Source organism: Mustelus asterias, chromosome 7 (genome assembly GCF_964213995.1).
Source record: "Mustelus asterias chromosome 7, sMusAst1.hap1.1, whole genome shotgun sequence".
NCBI lineage: Eukaryota > Metazoa > Chordata > Chondrichthyes > Carcharhiniformes > Triakidae > Mustelus > Mustelus asterias.
In genome coordinates, this window is record NC_135807.1 from 127579098 (window position 1) to 127595630 (window position 16533).

Sequence of the window (16533 nt, forward strand, 5' to 3'; positions counted from 1 at the left end):
TTGATCTTGCGATATATTTCCAAGTCAGGATGGTGAGTGGCTTGGAGGGGAACTTCCAAGTGGTGGTGCTCCCACATGTCTGCTACCCTGGTCCTTTCAGATAGTAGTGGTCATGGGTTTGGAAAGTGCTGTCTAAGTAGCCTTGGTGAGTTTCTGCAGTGCATCCTGTAGTTGTTACAGACTGTCGCCACGTCAGTCAGTGGGTGGAGGGAGTGAATGTTTCTGGAAGGAGTTCCAGTCAAGCGGCTGCTTTGTTCTGGATAGTATCAAGCTTCTCGAGTGTTGTTGCAGTCTCATTGATAAGACAGAGTACAGGAAAGAGATAGAGAATCTGGTGAACTGATGCAACGACAATAATCTCTCCCTCGATGTCAACAAATCAAAGGAGCTAGTCATCGACTTCAGGAAGCATAGTGGAGAACATGCCCTGTCCACATCAATGGGGATGAAGTAGAAATGGTCGAAAGCTTCAAGTTTTTAGGTGTCCAGCTCACCAACAACCTGTCCTGGTCCCTCCATGCCAACGCTATAGTTAAGAAAGCCCCACCACGCCTCTACTTTCTCAGGAGACTAAGGCAATTTGGCATGTCCGCTACAACACTCACCAACTTTTACAGATGCACCATAGAAAGCATTCTTTCTAGTTGTATCACAGCTTGGTATAGCTCCTGCTCTGCCCAAGACCGCAAGAAACTACAAAGGGTCATGAACGAAGCCCAGTCCATCACTCAAAACAGCCTCCCATCCATTGACTCTGTCTACACTTCCCGCTGCCTCGGCAAAGCAGCCAGCATAATCAAGGATCCCACGCACCCCGGACATTCTCTCTTCCACCTTCTTCCGTCGGGAAGAAGATACAAAAGTCTGAGGACACGTACCACCCGACTCAAGAACAGCTTCTTCCCTGCTGCCATCAGACTTTTTGAATGGACCTACCTCGCATTAAGTTGATCTTTCTCTACACCCTATGACTGTAACACTACATTCTGCACTCTCTCCTTTCCTTCTCCATGAACAGTATGCTTTGTCTGTATAGCGTGCAAGAAACAATACTTTGCACTGTATACTAATACATGTGATAATAATAAATCAAATCAAATCAAGTAGCATTCATCCAGACAAGAGGCGAGTATTCCATCACACTCCTGACTTGTGCCTTGTAGATGGTGGACAGACTTTGGGGAAATCAGGAGGTGAATTACTTGCCGCAGTGTTCCTAGCCTCTGAACCTGCCCTTGTAGCCACTGTATTTATATGGCTAGTCCAGCTCAGTTTCTGGTCAATGGTAACCCCAGGATGTTGATATTCAGCATTCATACAGTGCATGGTACCTGTATCTGTAGTAGGAAACCAGCATCCTTTCTCGGACCTCTCCTTCAATCTTGTGGTCGATAACAAGCAGCATGACTCCATACAAATATAAGGCTTCACACTGAAAGATGGTAACAGGAAACAAGGAAAGAAAGAAATCAAATAAAAGTACATGATCATTGTAACAAATTTATTAAGACTGTAAGAACACAACAAATGGCACTTTTACAAGCTTTTGCTTAAGAAATTTAGAGCAGCTGCTTGGGGATGAGATCAAATCAAATACGAGATAAGACTGCCCATTAAGTCAAAAGTAGATTCATACTCGTGATTGCCCCAACATACTCCCACTTCTGGGAAGATTGATGAGGAAAGTGGGAAAAGAAATAAGACATAAAGTCATTTACGGCTCCCAGCAACTAGGTAATAACACAAGAATTTTTATTATAACCGGGAGGTGACGCACTTGACTTTCATGATTATACACGTGACTGTTTTCTCCGCAGAGCTACCACTTGCAAATACAATATCGGGAACAGGGTGTTGTGTAATTAGAACATAAGAACATAAGAAATAGGAGCAGGAGTAGGCCATCTGGCCCTCCGAGCCTGCCCCGCCATTCAACAAGATCATGGCTGATCTGAAGCGAATCAGTTCCACTTACCCGCCTGCTCCCCATAACCCCTAATTCCCTTATCGATCAGAAAACTATCTACCCGTGATTTAAACATATTCAACGAGGAAGCCTCCACCACTTCAATGGGCAGAGAATTCCAATTAACCTGAAATCCGGGGCTGAAGACAGGATAAAGGAAAAAAAAACAAATACTGATGCCAGGGGAAGCCTTGATTGCATCCCGTAAGCCTCATCACTTTGCTCTTCGTTATCCTACTAAACGTATACCCATCTACCAAGATAGGGTGCATGTCGAAGAATTACGATTTAAAACATATTATGATCCATCTTCCCACTTCTCATTTAGTATACATGTACTTTCTGGTGATTGGTTCGGTTCATCAAGATGAATGATGCCAGTCTTGAGGGATGGGTTATTCCCCTACATTTTTACATTAAACATCAAATATTTCCTGGTTAACTACCAGGAATATAAGTAAAGCACGTTAAGTGAAGCTCTGTTCGAACAACAAACATTGACCCCTGAACTCTGGATCGATAGAGACAGCACGGTGGTACAGGGGTGGCAGGGGGCACAGTGGTTAGCACTACTGCCTCACAGCGCCAGGGACCCAGGTTCAATTCCCAGCTTGGGCCACTGTGTATGGAGCTTGCACATTCTCCCCAACTGGAATTTTACTGCCATGCCCGCCCCAGAATCAGGGCAGGCGCGGCTCGCAGAACAGCATTCTCCGTTGGCCTGGGGTGTGATCTTATAAGCCTCGGGTGGGCGAGGCGGTAAAATCCCGGCACCCATGTCTGCGTGGGTTTCCTCCAGGTGCTCCAGTTTCCTTCCACGCTCCAAAGATGTATGGGTTAGGTTGATTGGACATGCTAAATTGCCCCTTAGTGTCAGGGGGATTAGTGTGTAAAATACTTGGGGTTGCAGGGATAGGGGTGGGATTGTGGTCGATACAGGCTCGATGGGCTGAATGGCCTCCTCCTCTACCGTTAGGATTCTATGATTTCAGCTCACATACTAACCAAACAGTGGCCTCACCAGCCATCAATCCTGCTCATACACTTTCCAATTACATTTGCACTTTCTGTGAATGGTTGGCAAAATTATAGGCCATTAAAAGGGACAACCTGAAGCCTAGACCAGACATAGGAATGTCTAGGCTTCTATTTATTTACTTAATTTCACTTGACTTTACCTTGACTTCAGATTTGCTGGGCTAGTGGAGAAATAGCTCAGAGATCGGAACCCAGCACCAAAATGGTGATTAGGAACAAGTTGTCATTTTTTTCCCATCTCTTGTTTCGGAGGTGTTTACCAAACAAAAGGAAGTTGCTTCATAAATCAGAAGACAGCCAATGTAAATAATGATCCCAGAGTATGGTTCCAGGTCACAATACAAATCAGGTATTAAATTATGGGTAGTTCATAGAATCCCTACAGTGCAGGAGGCCATTCGACCCATCGAGCCTGCACTGACAACAATCCCACCCTATCCCCATGACTTCACATATTTTACCCTGCTAGTCCTCCTGACACTAAGGGACAATTACCTATCCTGCACATCTTTGGACTGTGGGAGGAAACCGGAGCACCCAGAGGATACCCACACAGACACTGGGAGAACGTGCAAACCCCAAGGTTGGAATTGAACCCGGGTCCCTGGCACTGTGAGGCAGCAGTGCTAACCACTGTGCCATAGTTCTAACCATTCACCACAGTTCTATAACATGGTTCCATGTTCTGGATCGAGATGACTAAAACATTTTCTGTAATACTGATGAGTTGGATTTTAGTCATGAATGGCATAGTTCACTATTTGCATTTATGCAGTGCCTTTAATGTACATACAAAATAAGAACAGAAGTTGGTATTCGGCCCCTCCAGCCTATTCCACCATTTGATAGGAGCATGGTTAATCTGCTTGTGTTTCAAGTTCTACGCTCCTATCTACTCCCAATAACCCTCAATTCCCTTGCCAAACAAGAATCTATCCACCTCCACCTTAATGACCCCGCCTCCATCACCTTCAGAGGCAGAGCATTCCAAAGTAGCACAACCCCCAGAAAAAAATTCTCCTCATCTCTGTCCTAAAAGGGCGACCCCTAATTTTAAAACAGTGCCCTCTAACATAGTGTAGCAAAACATTGCAAGGCAGTTGTGTCTCACCCTGTTTAGTTCTCCTTCAAGCAAAACACTAATGTCTTTGCAAGGAGTCACACATTTAAGGCAGAGATGAGGAAGAATTCCTTCTCTCAGAGGGTAGTGAATCTGTGGAATTCTTTACCGCAGAGGACTGTAGAGACTGGGTTCAAGGCTGAAATAGACAGATATTTAATCAGTAAGGAAATCCAAGGATTGCGGGGATAAGGTGGGAAAGTGGAGTTGAGGATTATATCAGGTCAGTCAAAATCTCATTGGATGGCGGAGGAGACTCGATGGGCCAATTGGCCTACTTCTGCTCCTATGTCTTAAGTTCTTATACCAACTTACAAGTAGTTGCTTCCCATCTTCATTTAGGAGTACTGTTTCAAGGGTCTGCTGAATGTATACGCCTTCATTGAGATCGTCAAGGAATCTGAAGTAATCCGTCAGAAAAGCAGAATTCAGTGACACATCAGTGACAAATCTAATTCAATAACTAAAGCCGAGTTTTAAGTTTACTTATTAGCGTCATAAGTAGGCTTACATTAACACTGCAGTGAAGTTACTGTGAAAGTCCCCGAGTCGCCACACTCCGACGCCTGTTCGGGTACACTGAGGGAGAATTTTAGCATGGCCAATGCACCTAACCAGCATGTCTCTTAGACTGTGGGAGGAAACCAGAGCACCCGGAGGAAACCCACGCAGACAGAGGAGGACAGTGACCCGAGCTGGGAATCAAACTCGGATCCCTGGCATTGTGAGGCAGTCGTGCTAACCACTGTGCCAGGCCACCACTGCAGGGAATTAGTTTTTCGCTGACAGCTGCACCAGTTTGTTATGCGGTTTGGTCAACATGAAATCTTTTAGCAGATGCACATTTGTGCAGCATAAAATGTAGGGACCACAGAAACAAAATTAGAATTTGAATAAAAGGGAAACTTGTCATTAATATCATAGGATTTTGATCGCACTCTTCTGATGCAATTGATTTCATTACGGCAAATTTTCATGCAGGAAAACTATAATTTCTTTCACCTCTCAAACATTTTAAATCAATCTGGGTATCTAAACATCACTCATTAATTAAAGAGTCCATTAGTAACAGCAGACATGTACACATTTTTACCTGTTGAGATCAAATATGTATTTGTGAACACTTTCAAAGGCAAGGTAGAACCTTGTCAATATTTCAATGTGGTTTTCACGGAATTCTTCATCCAGATCCTGCAGCTCTGGTTTAGACTCCAACTTGCCTTCATAGTATTCCGGGCCCTAAAACAAGATCCGTTTTATTGTTAAGATGACAGAGCCTTTCCTTGAAAAGATATATTTGTCTCCTCATCAACTGCGATTAAATAATTTAATCAATTTATCAGAGAATTACAGCAAACCAAGATGGTCTTCCCTTGATTATTCCTGCATTCCAATGTTGCTAACGTTTCCCAAAAGTATTCCCAAGGTGGGAGGATAGATATCCCACTACCTATTGGCAAAATAAATTTGAGAACCAGCTTGTACAGAGTCCCCAACTTTGCGATAAAGGACAACAATATTGTCAGCGTTTGCCATCATTACTCCATCCAAACGAACAGACGCTTTGGGAGTCCGCACATGCTCAGAATAACGTGGAAAATAAGAGGTTGCTGTCAATGGTTCTGCACTACACCAGGGAGTATGTTGCACTGCAACCCCTGAACAATCAGTGAATTGATATAAAAGAGAAATCATGTTTAACAAATTTATTGGAGTTCGTTGAAGGAGGATCATAACTTGTGGATAAAAAAGATGGATGTACTGTACTTAAATTTACAGAGGCATTTGATAAGGTGTCACATCAAAAGTTATTGGGGAAAATAAAAACTCATGGTGTCGGGGGTAACAGATTGGCATGGATGGAAAATTGGTTAGCTAACAGGAAACAGAGAGTAGGCATAAATGGGTATTTTTCTGGTTGGCAAGATGTAATGAGTGGGATGCCACAGGGATCAATGTTGTGGCTCAACCTGTCGCATTTTATATAAATAATTAGGATTAAGGAATCAGAGGTATGTTTGCAAAATTTGCTGATGACATAAAGAAAGGTAGGAAAGTAAGTTGTGAAGCGGACTCAAGGAGGTTGCAAAGGGATATGGATTACCTAAGTGGGCAAAAATGAGGCAATTGGAACACAATGTGAGAAAATGTGAAATTATCCATTTTGGCAGGAAAAATGATACAAATGGTGATGGGTTATTAAGCTCTGAGATGCAAAGGGATCTGGGTGTCCGAGTACATGAATCACAAAAGGTTGGCATGCAGGTACTGCAAGTAGTTAGAAAAGCTAATATCATTTATTGCGAGGGGAATTGAATACAAAAGTAGGGAGAATAAAAGCAAAATACTGCAGATGCTGGAATCTGCAACAAAAACAGAAAATGCTGAAAAATCTCAGCAAGTCTGACAGCATCTGTGGAGAAAGAACAGAGTTAATGTTTTGTGTCTGGATGACCCTTCGTGCTTTGATGAAAGGTCATCCAGACTTGAAACATTAGCTCTGTAAAAGTCGGGAAGTTGTGCATCAGTTTTTCAGGCCTTTTATGAGACTACATCTGAGGTACTGTATACAGTATTGGTCTCCTTATTTAAGGAAGGATATAAATGTGTTGCAAGCAATTCAGAGAAGGTTTGCAAGACTTAATATCTTGAATGGGAGGGTTGTCATATGAAGACCGGTTGGACAGGCTAGGCTTGTATCTGCTGGAGTTTAGAAGAATAAGAGGCAACTTGATTGAAACATACAAGATCCTGAGGGGTCTTGACAGAGATGATGTTTCCTCTTGTGGAAGAATCTAGAACTAAAGGCCACTCTTTAAAAATAAGGGGTTGTCCATTTAAGACAAGAGACAAGGAAAATTATTTTCTCTCGGAGGGCAGTGAGTCTCAGGAACTCCCTTCCACAAAAGGCGATGGAAGCAGAGTCTTTGAATAATTTTAAGGCAGAACCAGGTGGATTCTTGATAACAAGGGGGATGAAAGGTTATTGGGAGTAGGTGGGAATGTGGAGATGAAGTTACCATTAGACCAGCCATCATCTAATTGAATAGCAGAACAGGCGGCATCAGGAGTGTAATGGAATACTCCCCACTTGCCTGGATGGGTGCAGCTCCAACAACACTCAAGAAGCTCAACAAGAGCTTCTACAAATACATAAAGGGCAAAAAAGTAACAAGGGAGAGAGTAGGGCCTCTTAAGGATCAACAAGGTCATCTATGTGCGGATCCACAAGAGATGGGTGAGATCCTAAATGAATATTTCTCATCAGTATTTACTGTTGAGAAAAGCATGGATGTTAGGGAACTTGGGGAAATAAATAGTGATGTCTTGAGGAATGTACATATTACAGAGAAGGTGGTGCTGGAAGTCTTAAAGCGCATCAAGGTAGATGAATCCCTGGGACCTGATGAAGTGTATCCCAGGACATTGTGGGAGGCTAGGGAGGAAATTGCGGGTCCCCTAGCCGAGATATTTGAATCATCGATAGTCACGGGTGAGGTGCCTGAAGATTGGAGAGTGGCAAATGTTGTGCCTTTGTTTAAAAAGGGCTGCAGGGAAAAGCCTGGGAACTACAGGCCAGTGAGCCTCACATCTGTGGTGGGTAAATTGCCGTCAATTGGGATTAGCTTAGGGGTTTCAAAAAAAAAGGGTGGCATGGACAAAGTTGGGCCAAAGGGCCTGTTTCCATGCTGCAAACCTCTATGACTCTATGACCATGCAGGACAAAGCAGCCGGCTTGATTGGTACACCTTCTACAAACATTCACTCCCTTCACCACCGACAAACAATGACAGCCGTGTGTACCATCTACAAGGTGCACAGCAGGAACTCGCCAAGGCTCCTTAGGTAGCAACTTCCAAACCCACAACTGCTACCATCTAGAAGGACAAGAGCAGCAGATACCTGGGAACACCACCACCTGGAGGTTCCCCTCTAAGCCATGCACCATCCTGACTTGGGAATATATCGCCGTTCCTTCACTATCACTGGGCCAAAATCCTGGAACTCCCTCCCTAACAGCGTTCGTGTGTACCTACACCTTAGAGAACGCAGCAGTTCCAAAAGGCTGCTCACCATCGCCTTCGCAAGGGCAACCAGGATGGACAAAATTGCTGACCAAGTCAGTGATGCCTACATCCCATAAATTAATCTTAAAAGGAGCCAAGTTGCCTCATTCGTGCAGCTTGTACGCAACTTCCACTTCTGCATTGTTTGTCTTCCTGTAAAAACACTTGTTGAATGAGGAGTAACTGATTTTTAACAGTGTGCCAACTTCATAAATATTACTAAATACCCTCACTAGCCCCAGAAAGCTACTTTTATGTTTTCATGAATGTCAAATTTCTATGTAAAAAAAATATATAAAAATTAGAAACAGCCTCTAATAGTGAAGCTTCTTTCCTGATCCAATCATAATCATTTATTTAGCTATCTGAAAACTGCAAAATACAGCCCATTATTTTATTTGAAATGTTCGGTGGTTGTGAAGAGTTCGATATAAATACAAGTCTTTTTAAAAATCCCTGATAACTTAGTTGTGGCACTGCCCACAGGTTATTACGGAGCATAATTAATTTTACCACACATGGCAGCAACAGAGTGAAAAGACATGAGAAAAGAAAATACTTGCATTTATTTTTCATATCATCAAAAATGATATGGGCGGCACGGTAGCACAGTGGTTAGCACTGCTGCTTCACAGCTCCAGGGTCCCGGGTTCGATTCCCGGCTCGGGTCACTGTCTGTGTGGAGTTTGCACATTCTCCTCGTGTCTGCGTGGGTTTCCTCCGGGTGCTCCGGTTTCCTCCCACAGTCCAAAGATGTGCGGGTTAGGTTGATTGGCCAGGTTAAAAATTGCCCCTTAGAGTCCTGATGCGTAGGTTAGAGGGATTAGCGGGTAAATATGTGGGGGTAGGGCCTGGGTGGGATTGTGGTCGGTGCAGACTCGATGGGCCGAATGGCCTCCTTCTGCACTGTAGGGTTTCTATTTTTAAAAATGCCCAAACACTCACGTGAAAGATTCCCTGCCATTCCGCTGAAGAGGAGCAGGGGCTTTCCAAACAATATTTCGAGGTAAGGTAAAGTTCAGATGACCATAGACTGCTCCGGCGATTATTTAACTGGTGGTGAGTTAACCTGAGGATTACCGCACCTCAGGTGAGAGGCAAGGTTGAGAATCATAGAAACCCTACAGTGCAGAAGGAGGCCACTCAGCCTATCGAGTCTGCACCAACAACAATCTCACCCAGGCCCCATCCCCACAATCCTAGGGAGAAGGCGGGACCAGCATGAATAGCCTCGGTTGGGAATTAAACCTGTGCTGTTGGCATCACTCTGCATCACTAACCGGCTGTCCAGCCAACTGAGCTAACCAACCCCACTGGCCAACATCTATCTTTCAACCAACACAGGTAAAACAATTATCTGGTCATTACTTCCCTGCTCTTGCTGTGCACAAGTTGGCTGCAACATTTCTGATATTACAACAGCGTTGAAACTTCACAAGTGCTTCATTGACTGTAAAACACTTTGAGGCGCCCTGAGGTCATGAAAGGCGCTATATAAATGCAAGTTGCATCTGTTCTTTTAAAAAGCTTTACAACTGAGTGGGAAATGGCCCTGTGGTCATTTAAAAGGGTACAGGCATGAAAAAGCATAACGAAAAAATGGTGACAAGAGGAAGTCAAGTTTGTGGCAGGGGACACACAAGATTGTTTACATATCTCCTCATATATGATGAAAAAATATAAACCAAAATCAAATCTTACTTTAAATTGAATTGAATTATTATTGTCACATGTATTGGGATAGTGAAAAGTTTTGTCTCTAAGCGAGCTATAGACAAAACATACCGTTCATAGAGTGCATAGTGGAGAAGGAAATGATAATGGTACAGGATTTTAAATGACCACAGCTCAATGTTTATTTGTATTCTGATACATTTTAGTGATCTGTCATTGCTGGAGGCGAGGGCTCATGGATGGTGAGGGGAGGTCAGCGAGGGTCGACTAACACCAGAAAGCCTGGTAAGGGACAACTGTGCAAAGCATTAAATTGGTGGGTAAATAGCACAGGAAAAGCATTGCCATGAACCTTTAACCTGGTTGATATCCAGCGCTTACTGCATGAGGACATGTTTACCTCCCAGGGTACTCAAAACCCAATAGTCCTCACCTTGAAGTAGCTGAAGTCGCAGATGATGTCTCCATACTTCTGCTGTTCGGCCTTGTCCCGAAGCCTGTAGACGCTGGGGACGAACTCCGACAACCTCAAAAGTTCTGCTATGATGGCGTTGCCGCGGGACACGATCCTGAGAATTGCCTGGCCGCAGAGGTTGTTCTCCGCCAGGAAGTCCACCATGGTTTAGAGGGGCAGCGGCCAGGGCAAGGGGGAGGGCAGCGGCTTAGACACCAGCGCTGGATCTATATTGCAGCGAGGCTGTGTTCATGCTCCAGTGTTGCTTTGCCCCTTTCGATCCGCTCAGGCTCTGAACCCGCAGAGAAACAATGTAGCGGAGGCAGCCCCGGGGATACACTCACTCCGCCTGCATCCTTCGCTAAGGTTGCAGACGCGTGGGAAGGAGAAAGGAGGAATTTCTCAAGGCTGTGCTTATTGCTCGTGTGTCTTCAGCAGGGTTCAACACACAGTCTTCAGACCAGCTCTTCCATGTTGATCATATGATTTCCTTCCTGTCAACCCAACATGTGACCAGCAGGCGCGCTTCAATGATGTTGAGCAAGTCCTGCCCACTCTGGGTTTCTGAAACACACTATCAACAAACTTCCTCCTCCCTCCCTTCTCCTATTTTTTTTCTGTCATAGGGGCACAACTGATCAAAAGTAAAGATGTAGCAACCCCCTCCCCTCACAGGTTTCCAGAATGAGTCTTACCCTTCTGAGAGAATTTTATCTGTTTTTAAGATATTACCAAATCACAGCTGCAGTCTCAAGCAAAATCCTCTTAGTTACCAATGCAAACTGTGTTTTGAGTTCTGTGCTCACCTTTGTTCTATTTTTCCAGAATCATAGAATCCTACAGTGCAGAAGGAGGCCATTCAGCCCATCGTATCTGTACCGGCAACAATCCCACCCAGGTCCTATCCCCCATGCATTTACCCTAGCTAGTCCCCATGACACTAGGGTCAATTTAGCATAGTCAATCAAACTAACCCGCACATCTTTGGAGGAAACCGGAGCATCCGGAGGAAACTCATGCAGACATGGGGAGGATGTGCAAACACCACACAGAGTCATCCAAGGCCAGAATTGAACCTGGGTCCCTGGCGCTGTGAGACAGCAGTGCTAACTACCGTGCTGCCCCAGAGAGAGAAGTAAAAGAGACTGAGGAGCTTCAGCAATTGGGACAGCTCTGTCACTCACCTCAATGCCAACAGTCTTATTCAGACCCTCTGAAACAGCAACTCCCCTCTCCCTTCCCCAGTCAGTTGCTCCAGTTCCAGAGCTTTTTAATTTGATTTATTATTGTCACATATATTGGGATACAGTGAAAAGTATTGTTTCTTGTGTACTATACAGGCAAAGCATACCATTCATAGAGTACATAGGGGAGAAGGAAAGGATTGGGTGAAGAGTATAATGTTGCAGTTACAGGTAGGGTGAAGAGAAAGATCAGCTTAATATGATAGGACCATTTAAAAGTCTGATGGCAGTAGGGAAGGAGCTGTTCTTGAGTCTGTTGGTACGTGTTTTCAAACTTTTGTATCTTTATCCCAGTGGAAGAGAGAATGTTCGGGGTGTGAGGGGTCCTTGATTATGCTGGCTGCTTTCCCGAGGCAGCGGGAAGTGTAGACAGGGTCATTGGATGGGAGGCTGGTTTGCATCAAAGACTGAGCTACGTTCACAACCCTTTGTAGTTTCTTGCAGTCTTGGGCAGAGCAGGAGCCAAACCAAGCTGTGATACATCCGGAAAGGATCCTTTCTATGGTGCATCTGTAAAAATCGGTAAGAATCGTAATGGACAGGTTGAATTTCCTTAGCCTTCTGAGAATTGTGCATGTAAAATGCTGCTCTTCAGTCTATTTATAGGCATGCACGCTAAACTAGAAAACTAACAAAATATGCCCAACAGCTTCGTAAAACTTGACACAGGCGGCAAAAAGGTGACAAGTCCTTTTGTGTACTTGATATCATAGAATCATAGAAACCCTACAGTGCAGAAAGAGGCCACCTGGCCCATCGAGTCTGCACCGACCACAATCCCACCCAGGCCCTACCCCCATATCCCCACACATTTACCCGCTAATCCCTCTAACCTACACATCTCAGGACACTGAGGGGCAATGTTGACATGGCCAATCAACCTAACCCGCACATCTTTGGACTGTGGGAGGAAACAGGAGCACCCGGAGGAAACCCACACAGACACGGGGAGAATGTGCAAACTCCACACAGACAGTGACCCAAGCCGGGAATCGAACCCAGGTCCCTGGAGCTGTGAAGCAGCAGTGCTAACCATTGTGCCAACCACTGTGCCACCGTGCTGTTATGTGTCTATGACATAAAGGGAAGTCGTTCTGCAGGCTTCGTGATTTAAGCTGTTCTCGTCACCTTAGATCTTTGTATGTCGCTTTTGTGCAGACTATAAATTGGATTGAATTTGAACTTGAATTGGTTTTTGGAGCAAGCAAGGAGATGGATTAAGGGCTTGCCCTGTCCATTCTGCACGTTGGCTTTGTAACTTTGAGAAAGGAATAATTTTTATTTTAAAAATTAAGCTCTTGGTATTGGAAAAGATCAGCCATGATCTTACTGAGTAGCGGAACAGGCTCAAGAGGCTGAGTAGCCTAGAAAAGATGTAGGAGAAGGCTGATACGGAGCAGAAACACCAGCATAGAACAATGGGGCAAAGTGGCCATTTCTGCAATGTACCTACAATGGAATTTATTGAAACTCTGGAGTGTCAGGCATCCAGAATAGCAGGAGACAGCAACAACTTACATTTAGTTAGCACCTGAAAAGTAATTCATGTATCAAAGTACTTCAGAGCAGCATTATAAAACGAACTATAACACCAAATCATATAAGCAGGTATTAGGCCAGATGACCAAACTTTTGGTCAAAGAGGCAGGGTTTAAGGAGTGTTTTAAAGGCAGAAAGTGAGGTAGAAGGAGGGGCGTCATAGAATCATAGAAGAATCATAGAATTCCTACAATGCAAAATGAGGCCATTCGGCCCATCGAGCCTACACCGACAACAATCCCACCCAGGTCCTATCCTCATAACCCCACGTCGTTACCCTGCTAATCCCCCTGAAACTAAAGGGCAATTTAGCATGGCCAATCAACTTAACCCGTACGTCTTTGGAGTGTGGGAGGAAACTGGAGCACCTGGAGGAAACCCACGCGGTCAAGGGGAGAACATGCAAACTCCACACAGACAGTGACCTGAGGCCAGAATTGAACCCGGGTCGCTGGCGCAGTGAGGCAGTAGTGCTAACCACTGTGCCACATGGGTGTAGGGAAGGACTTCCAGAATTTAAGGCCTAGTGAAGGTGCAGCCACCGATGGTGCAGCAAATAACATCAGGGATGGTCAAGAGGCTCGATTCAGATCAACATGGAAATCCCAGGAGTTCTGAGGATGGAGAAAATGACAGAGAGGCAAGGCCATGGAGGGATTTGAAAACTAGGACAAGAATTTTAAAACTAAGATGTTGTTTGAATGGGAGCCAATATGCATACATGGATGATAAATGAAAGGGATTCGATGCAGCTTGTGCCAAGGCAGCGGAGTTTTGGGTGTGCCAAGCTTACAGAGGATAGAATGTGGGATACGAGCCAGGACTTCATTGCAGTAGTCACGTCTAGAGGTAACAGAGACACAAATGTCTCTGCATGTTTCAGCAACAAATGAGTTGAGACAGGGACAAGTCAGGCAATATCATGGAGGTGGAAATAGGCGGTCTTAGTGATGGCATGAATATGTGGTCAGAAGCTCATCTTGAGGTCAAATATGGCATTTGCATATATAAGGGAAGGGAGCACTTACAGTTAGGTACACCGGGAGGTTGATTGTTGACATCTCAGCAACTCACCAAAGCCCCTTTGACAGCACTTTCCAAACCAGTGACCTAGAAGAACAAGGGCAGTAGTTGCATGGGAATACCACCACCTGGAGATTCACCTCCAAGCCACACACCATCCTGACTGGGAACTAGATCGCCATTCCTTTACTGTCGCTGGGTCAAAATCCTGGAATGCCCTTCCGAACAGCACTGTGCATGTAGTTACATCACAGAGAGACTGCAGCAGTTCAAGAAGGCAGCTCACCACCACCCTCTCAAAGGCAATTAGGAATGGGCAATGAATGTTGGCCTTGCCAGCGACATCCATATCCCATGAACAAATATATTTTTAAAATCTGTATTTTCAGGGCCATCAAAGTCCAACTGTTTTGGAAATCACGGTATCCAGAATATTGTCATAACCATAGTAAGAATAATGATGATCGCAAAAGTTACCTGTTTATCTCCCTGACTTTATCTTTTCAGTCCTGAAGACATTAACAGTTGCCAGCAACAAGTTTAAGGTAAAGATTTTAAAGTTTATTTATTCGTCACAAGGCTTACATTAACACTGCAATGAGGTTACCGTGAAATTCCCCTAGTTGCCACACTCCAGTGCCTGTTTGGGTCAATGCACCTAACCAGACGTCTTCAGACTGTGGGAGGAAACCAGAGTACCCGGAGGAAACACACGCAGACACGGGGAGAACGTGCAAACTCTGCACAGACAGTGGCCGAAGCCGGGAATCAAACCCGGGTCCCTGGCGCTGTGAGGCAACAGTGCTAACCACTGTGCCAACGTGGCACCTACAGGCTACCAATGCGTCATACACGTGGCTATTAATTATGTGTGATCTTGGCCAAGCAACCAATGACAGAGACAATGTCACCCACTCTTGTTCACATCCAATTTCCATACAGGGATCACTGGATAATGATCAGGAGCAGGAATCCAGGGTGATAATTCCCTTCCCTAAAAGAAAGGTACCAAGCACCCAACTAACACTAACGAAATGAGCACACTTAGAGCTAGACTGGGTGCTGTCTTTGCACATCACTGTATCAGGAGAGTTTCGACTCTATAATCTGTCTTCCCCAGTACATAAGAACATAAGAACTAGGAGTAGGAGTAGGCCATCTGGCGCCTCGAGCCTGCTCCGCCATTCAATAAGATCATGGCTGATCTTTTCGCGGACTTTTCGTACGATACATATCTGTATGAAAAGGTTCCTTGAATGTTCTGAACATTGGTAAAACATGCTCGTCTGATATTGACTTGGGACATCAGCAGAAAAAGTAATTGCACCATTGGGTGTTTTCTGAAGAACGATTTATATTATTTCACAGTATGCTTTCCTTTGTGACACTTTAGTGAAAGCAAAAAAAACTGCTGATTAGAAACAATGAAGTCATTTGATTTGAAAGTCTCAACAGTATGAGAGTAAATCCATGTTTGACCAACAGGGTCAGACCGTGTTCTCACATGAATTACCCACACATGCACTTTTGGAGGATGAACAACAGGAGGTAGTTTCCGTCACTGGTGACATTTCCGACACTGGAAATGTAAAAACATTGGGCTAGATTTTAATCTGCAGGACCACATGTGTTTGGGTACAGGTGAAATTGACAGCCCTTGGGGAAGCCACCTCCAATCTACCAACTTTCCCATTTTACTCCAGTGCATTAGGCTGCGTGTGCTGCAACCCCCTCAGGATTTCCAATTAACGTAGGTTCAGTTAAAGTGATATTTCAGCAACATTTTCAATTTAACCTTGGTTTCACCGTGAAATCCGCTGGTGAAGCCAAACTAAGTACAAGGAGGCAATTGAAGGGGCTGAATCAATCTCGGGCAAATATATTCATATATTCTCAGTAATCACAGACGTTTTCTTAGCTGCCAGTGGGAAAAGATCTGTTCACAATACTTTCACTGAGAGATCATTTACTCCACTGTCGAGGCTTGCTCTATCACATCTGGATGGGTGCACCTTATGCTGCTTTAGATTGGATTTCAGAAGAGGATGGGGTGGTAAAGAAGGCGTGCTTGCCTTTATTGGTCGGGGCATTGAGTACAATAGTCAGGACATCATGTTGCAGTTTTATAAAACTTTGGTTCGGCCGCACTCAGATAATTGCGTTCAATTCTGGTCGTCACATGAAAGGAAGGATGTGGAGGCTTTGGAGAGGATGCAGAAGAGGCTCACCAGGATGCTGCCTGGATTGGAGGGTATGAGCCATAAGGATAGGCTGGACAAACTAGGGTTGTTTTCTCTGGAGCAGCGGAGGCTGAAGGGAGACCTGATAGAAGTCTATAAAATTATGTGAGGCATAGATAGGGTTGACAGTCAGAATCTTTTCCCCAGAGTTGAAATGTCTAATACTAG

At 44.6% G+C, this 16533-nt stretch overlaps 1 protein-coding gene across 1 annotated transcript in view; it reads right to left on the reverse strand.

Moving 5' to 3' along the window:
• Positions 1-10843, reverse strand: part of washc5 (WASH complex subunit 5) — an 81033-nt gene extending 70190 nt beyond the window's left edge. Inside the window, exons 1-4 of the mRNA XM_078216805.1 lie at positions 10299-10843; positions 5218-5363; positions 4440-4524; positions 1332-1432 (exon numbers count right to left, since the gene is read on the reverse strand). Of these exons, the coding sequence (XP_078072931.1) occupies positions 1332-1432; positions 4440-4524; positions 5218-5363; positions 10299-10484 (518 nt within the window). The 5' untranslated portion in view covers positions 10485-10843. The remainder of the gene's footprint in view (positions 1-1331; positions 1433-4439; positions 4525-5217; positions 5364-10298) is intronic.
• Positions 10844-16533: the final 5690 nt, after the last annotated feature.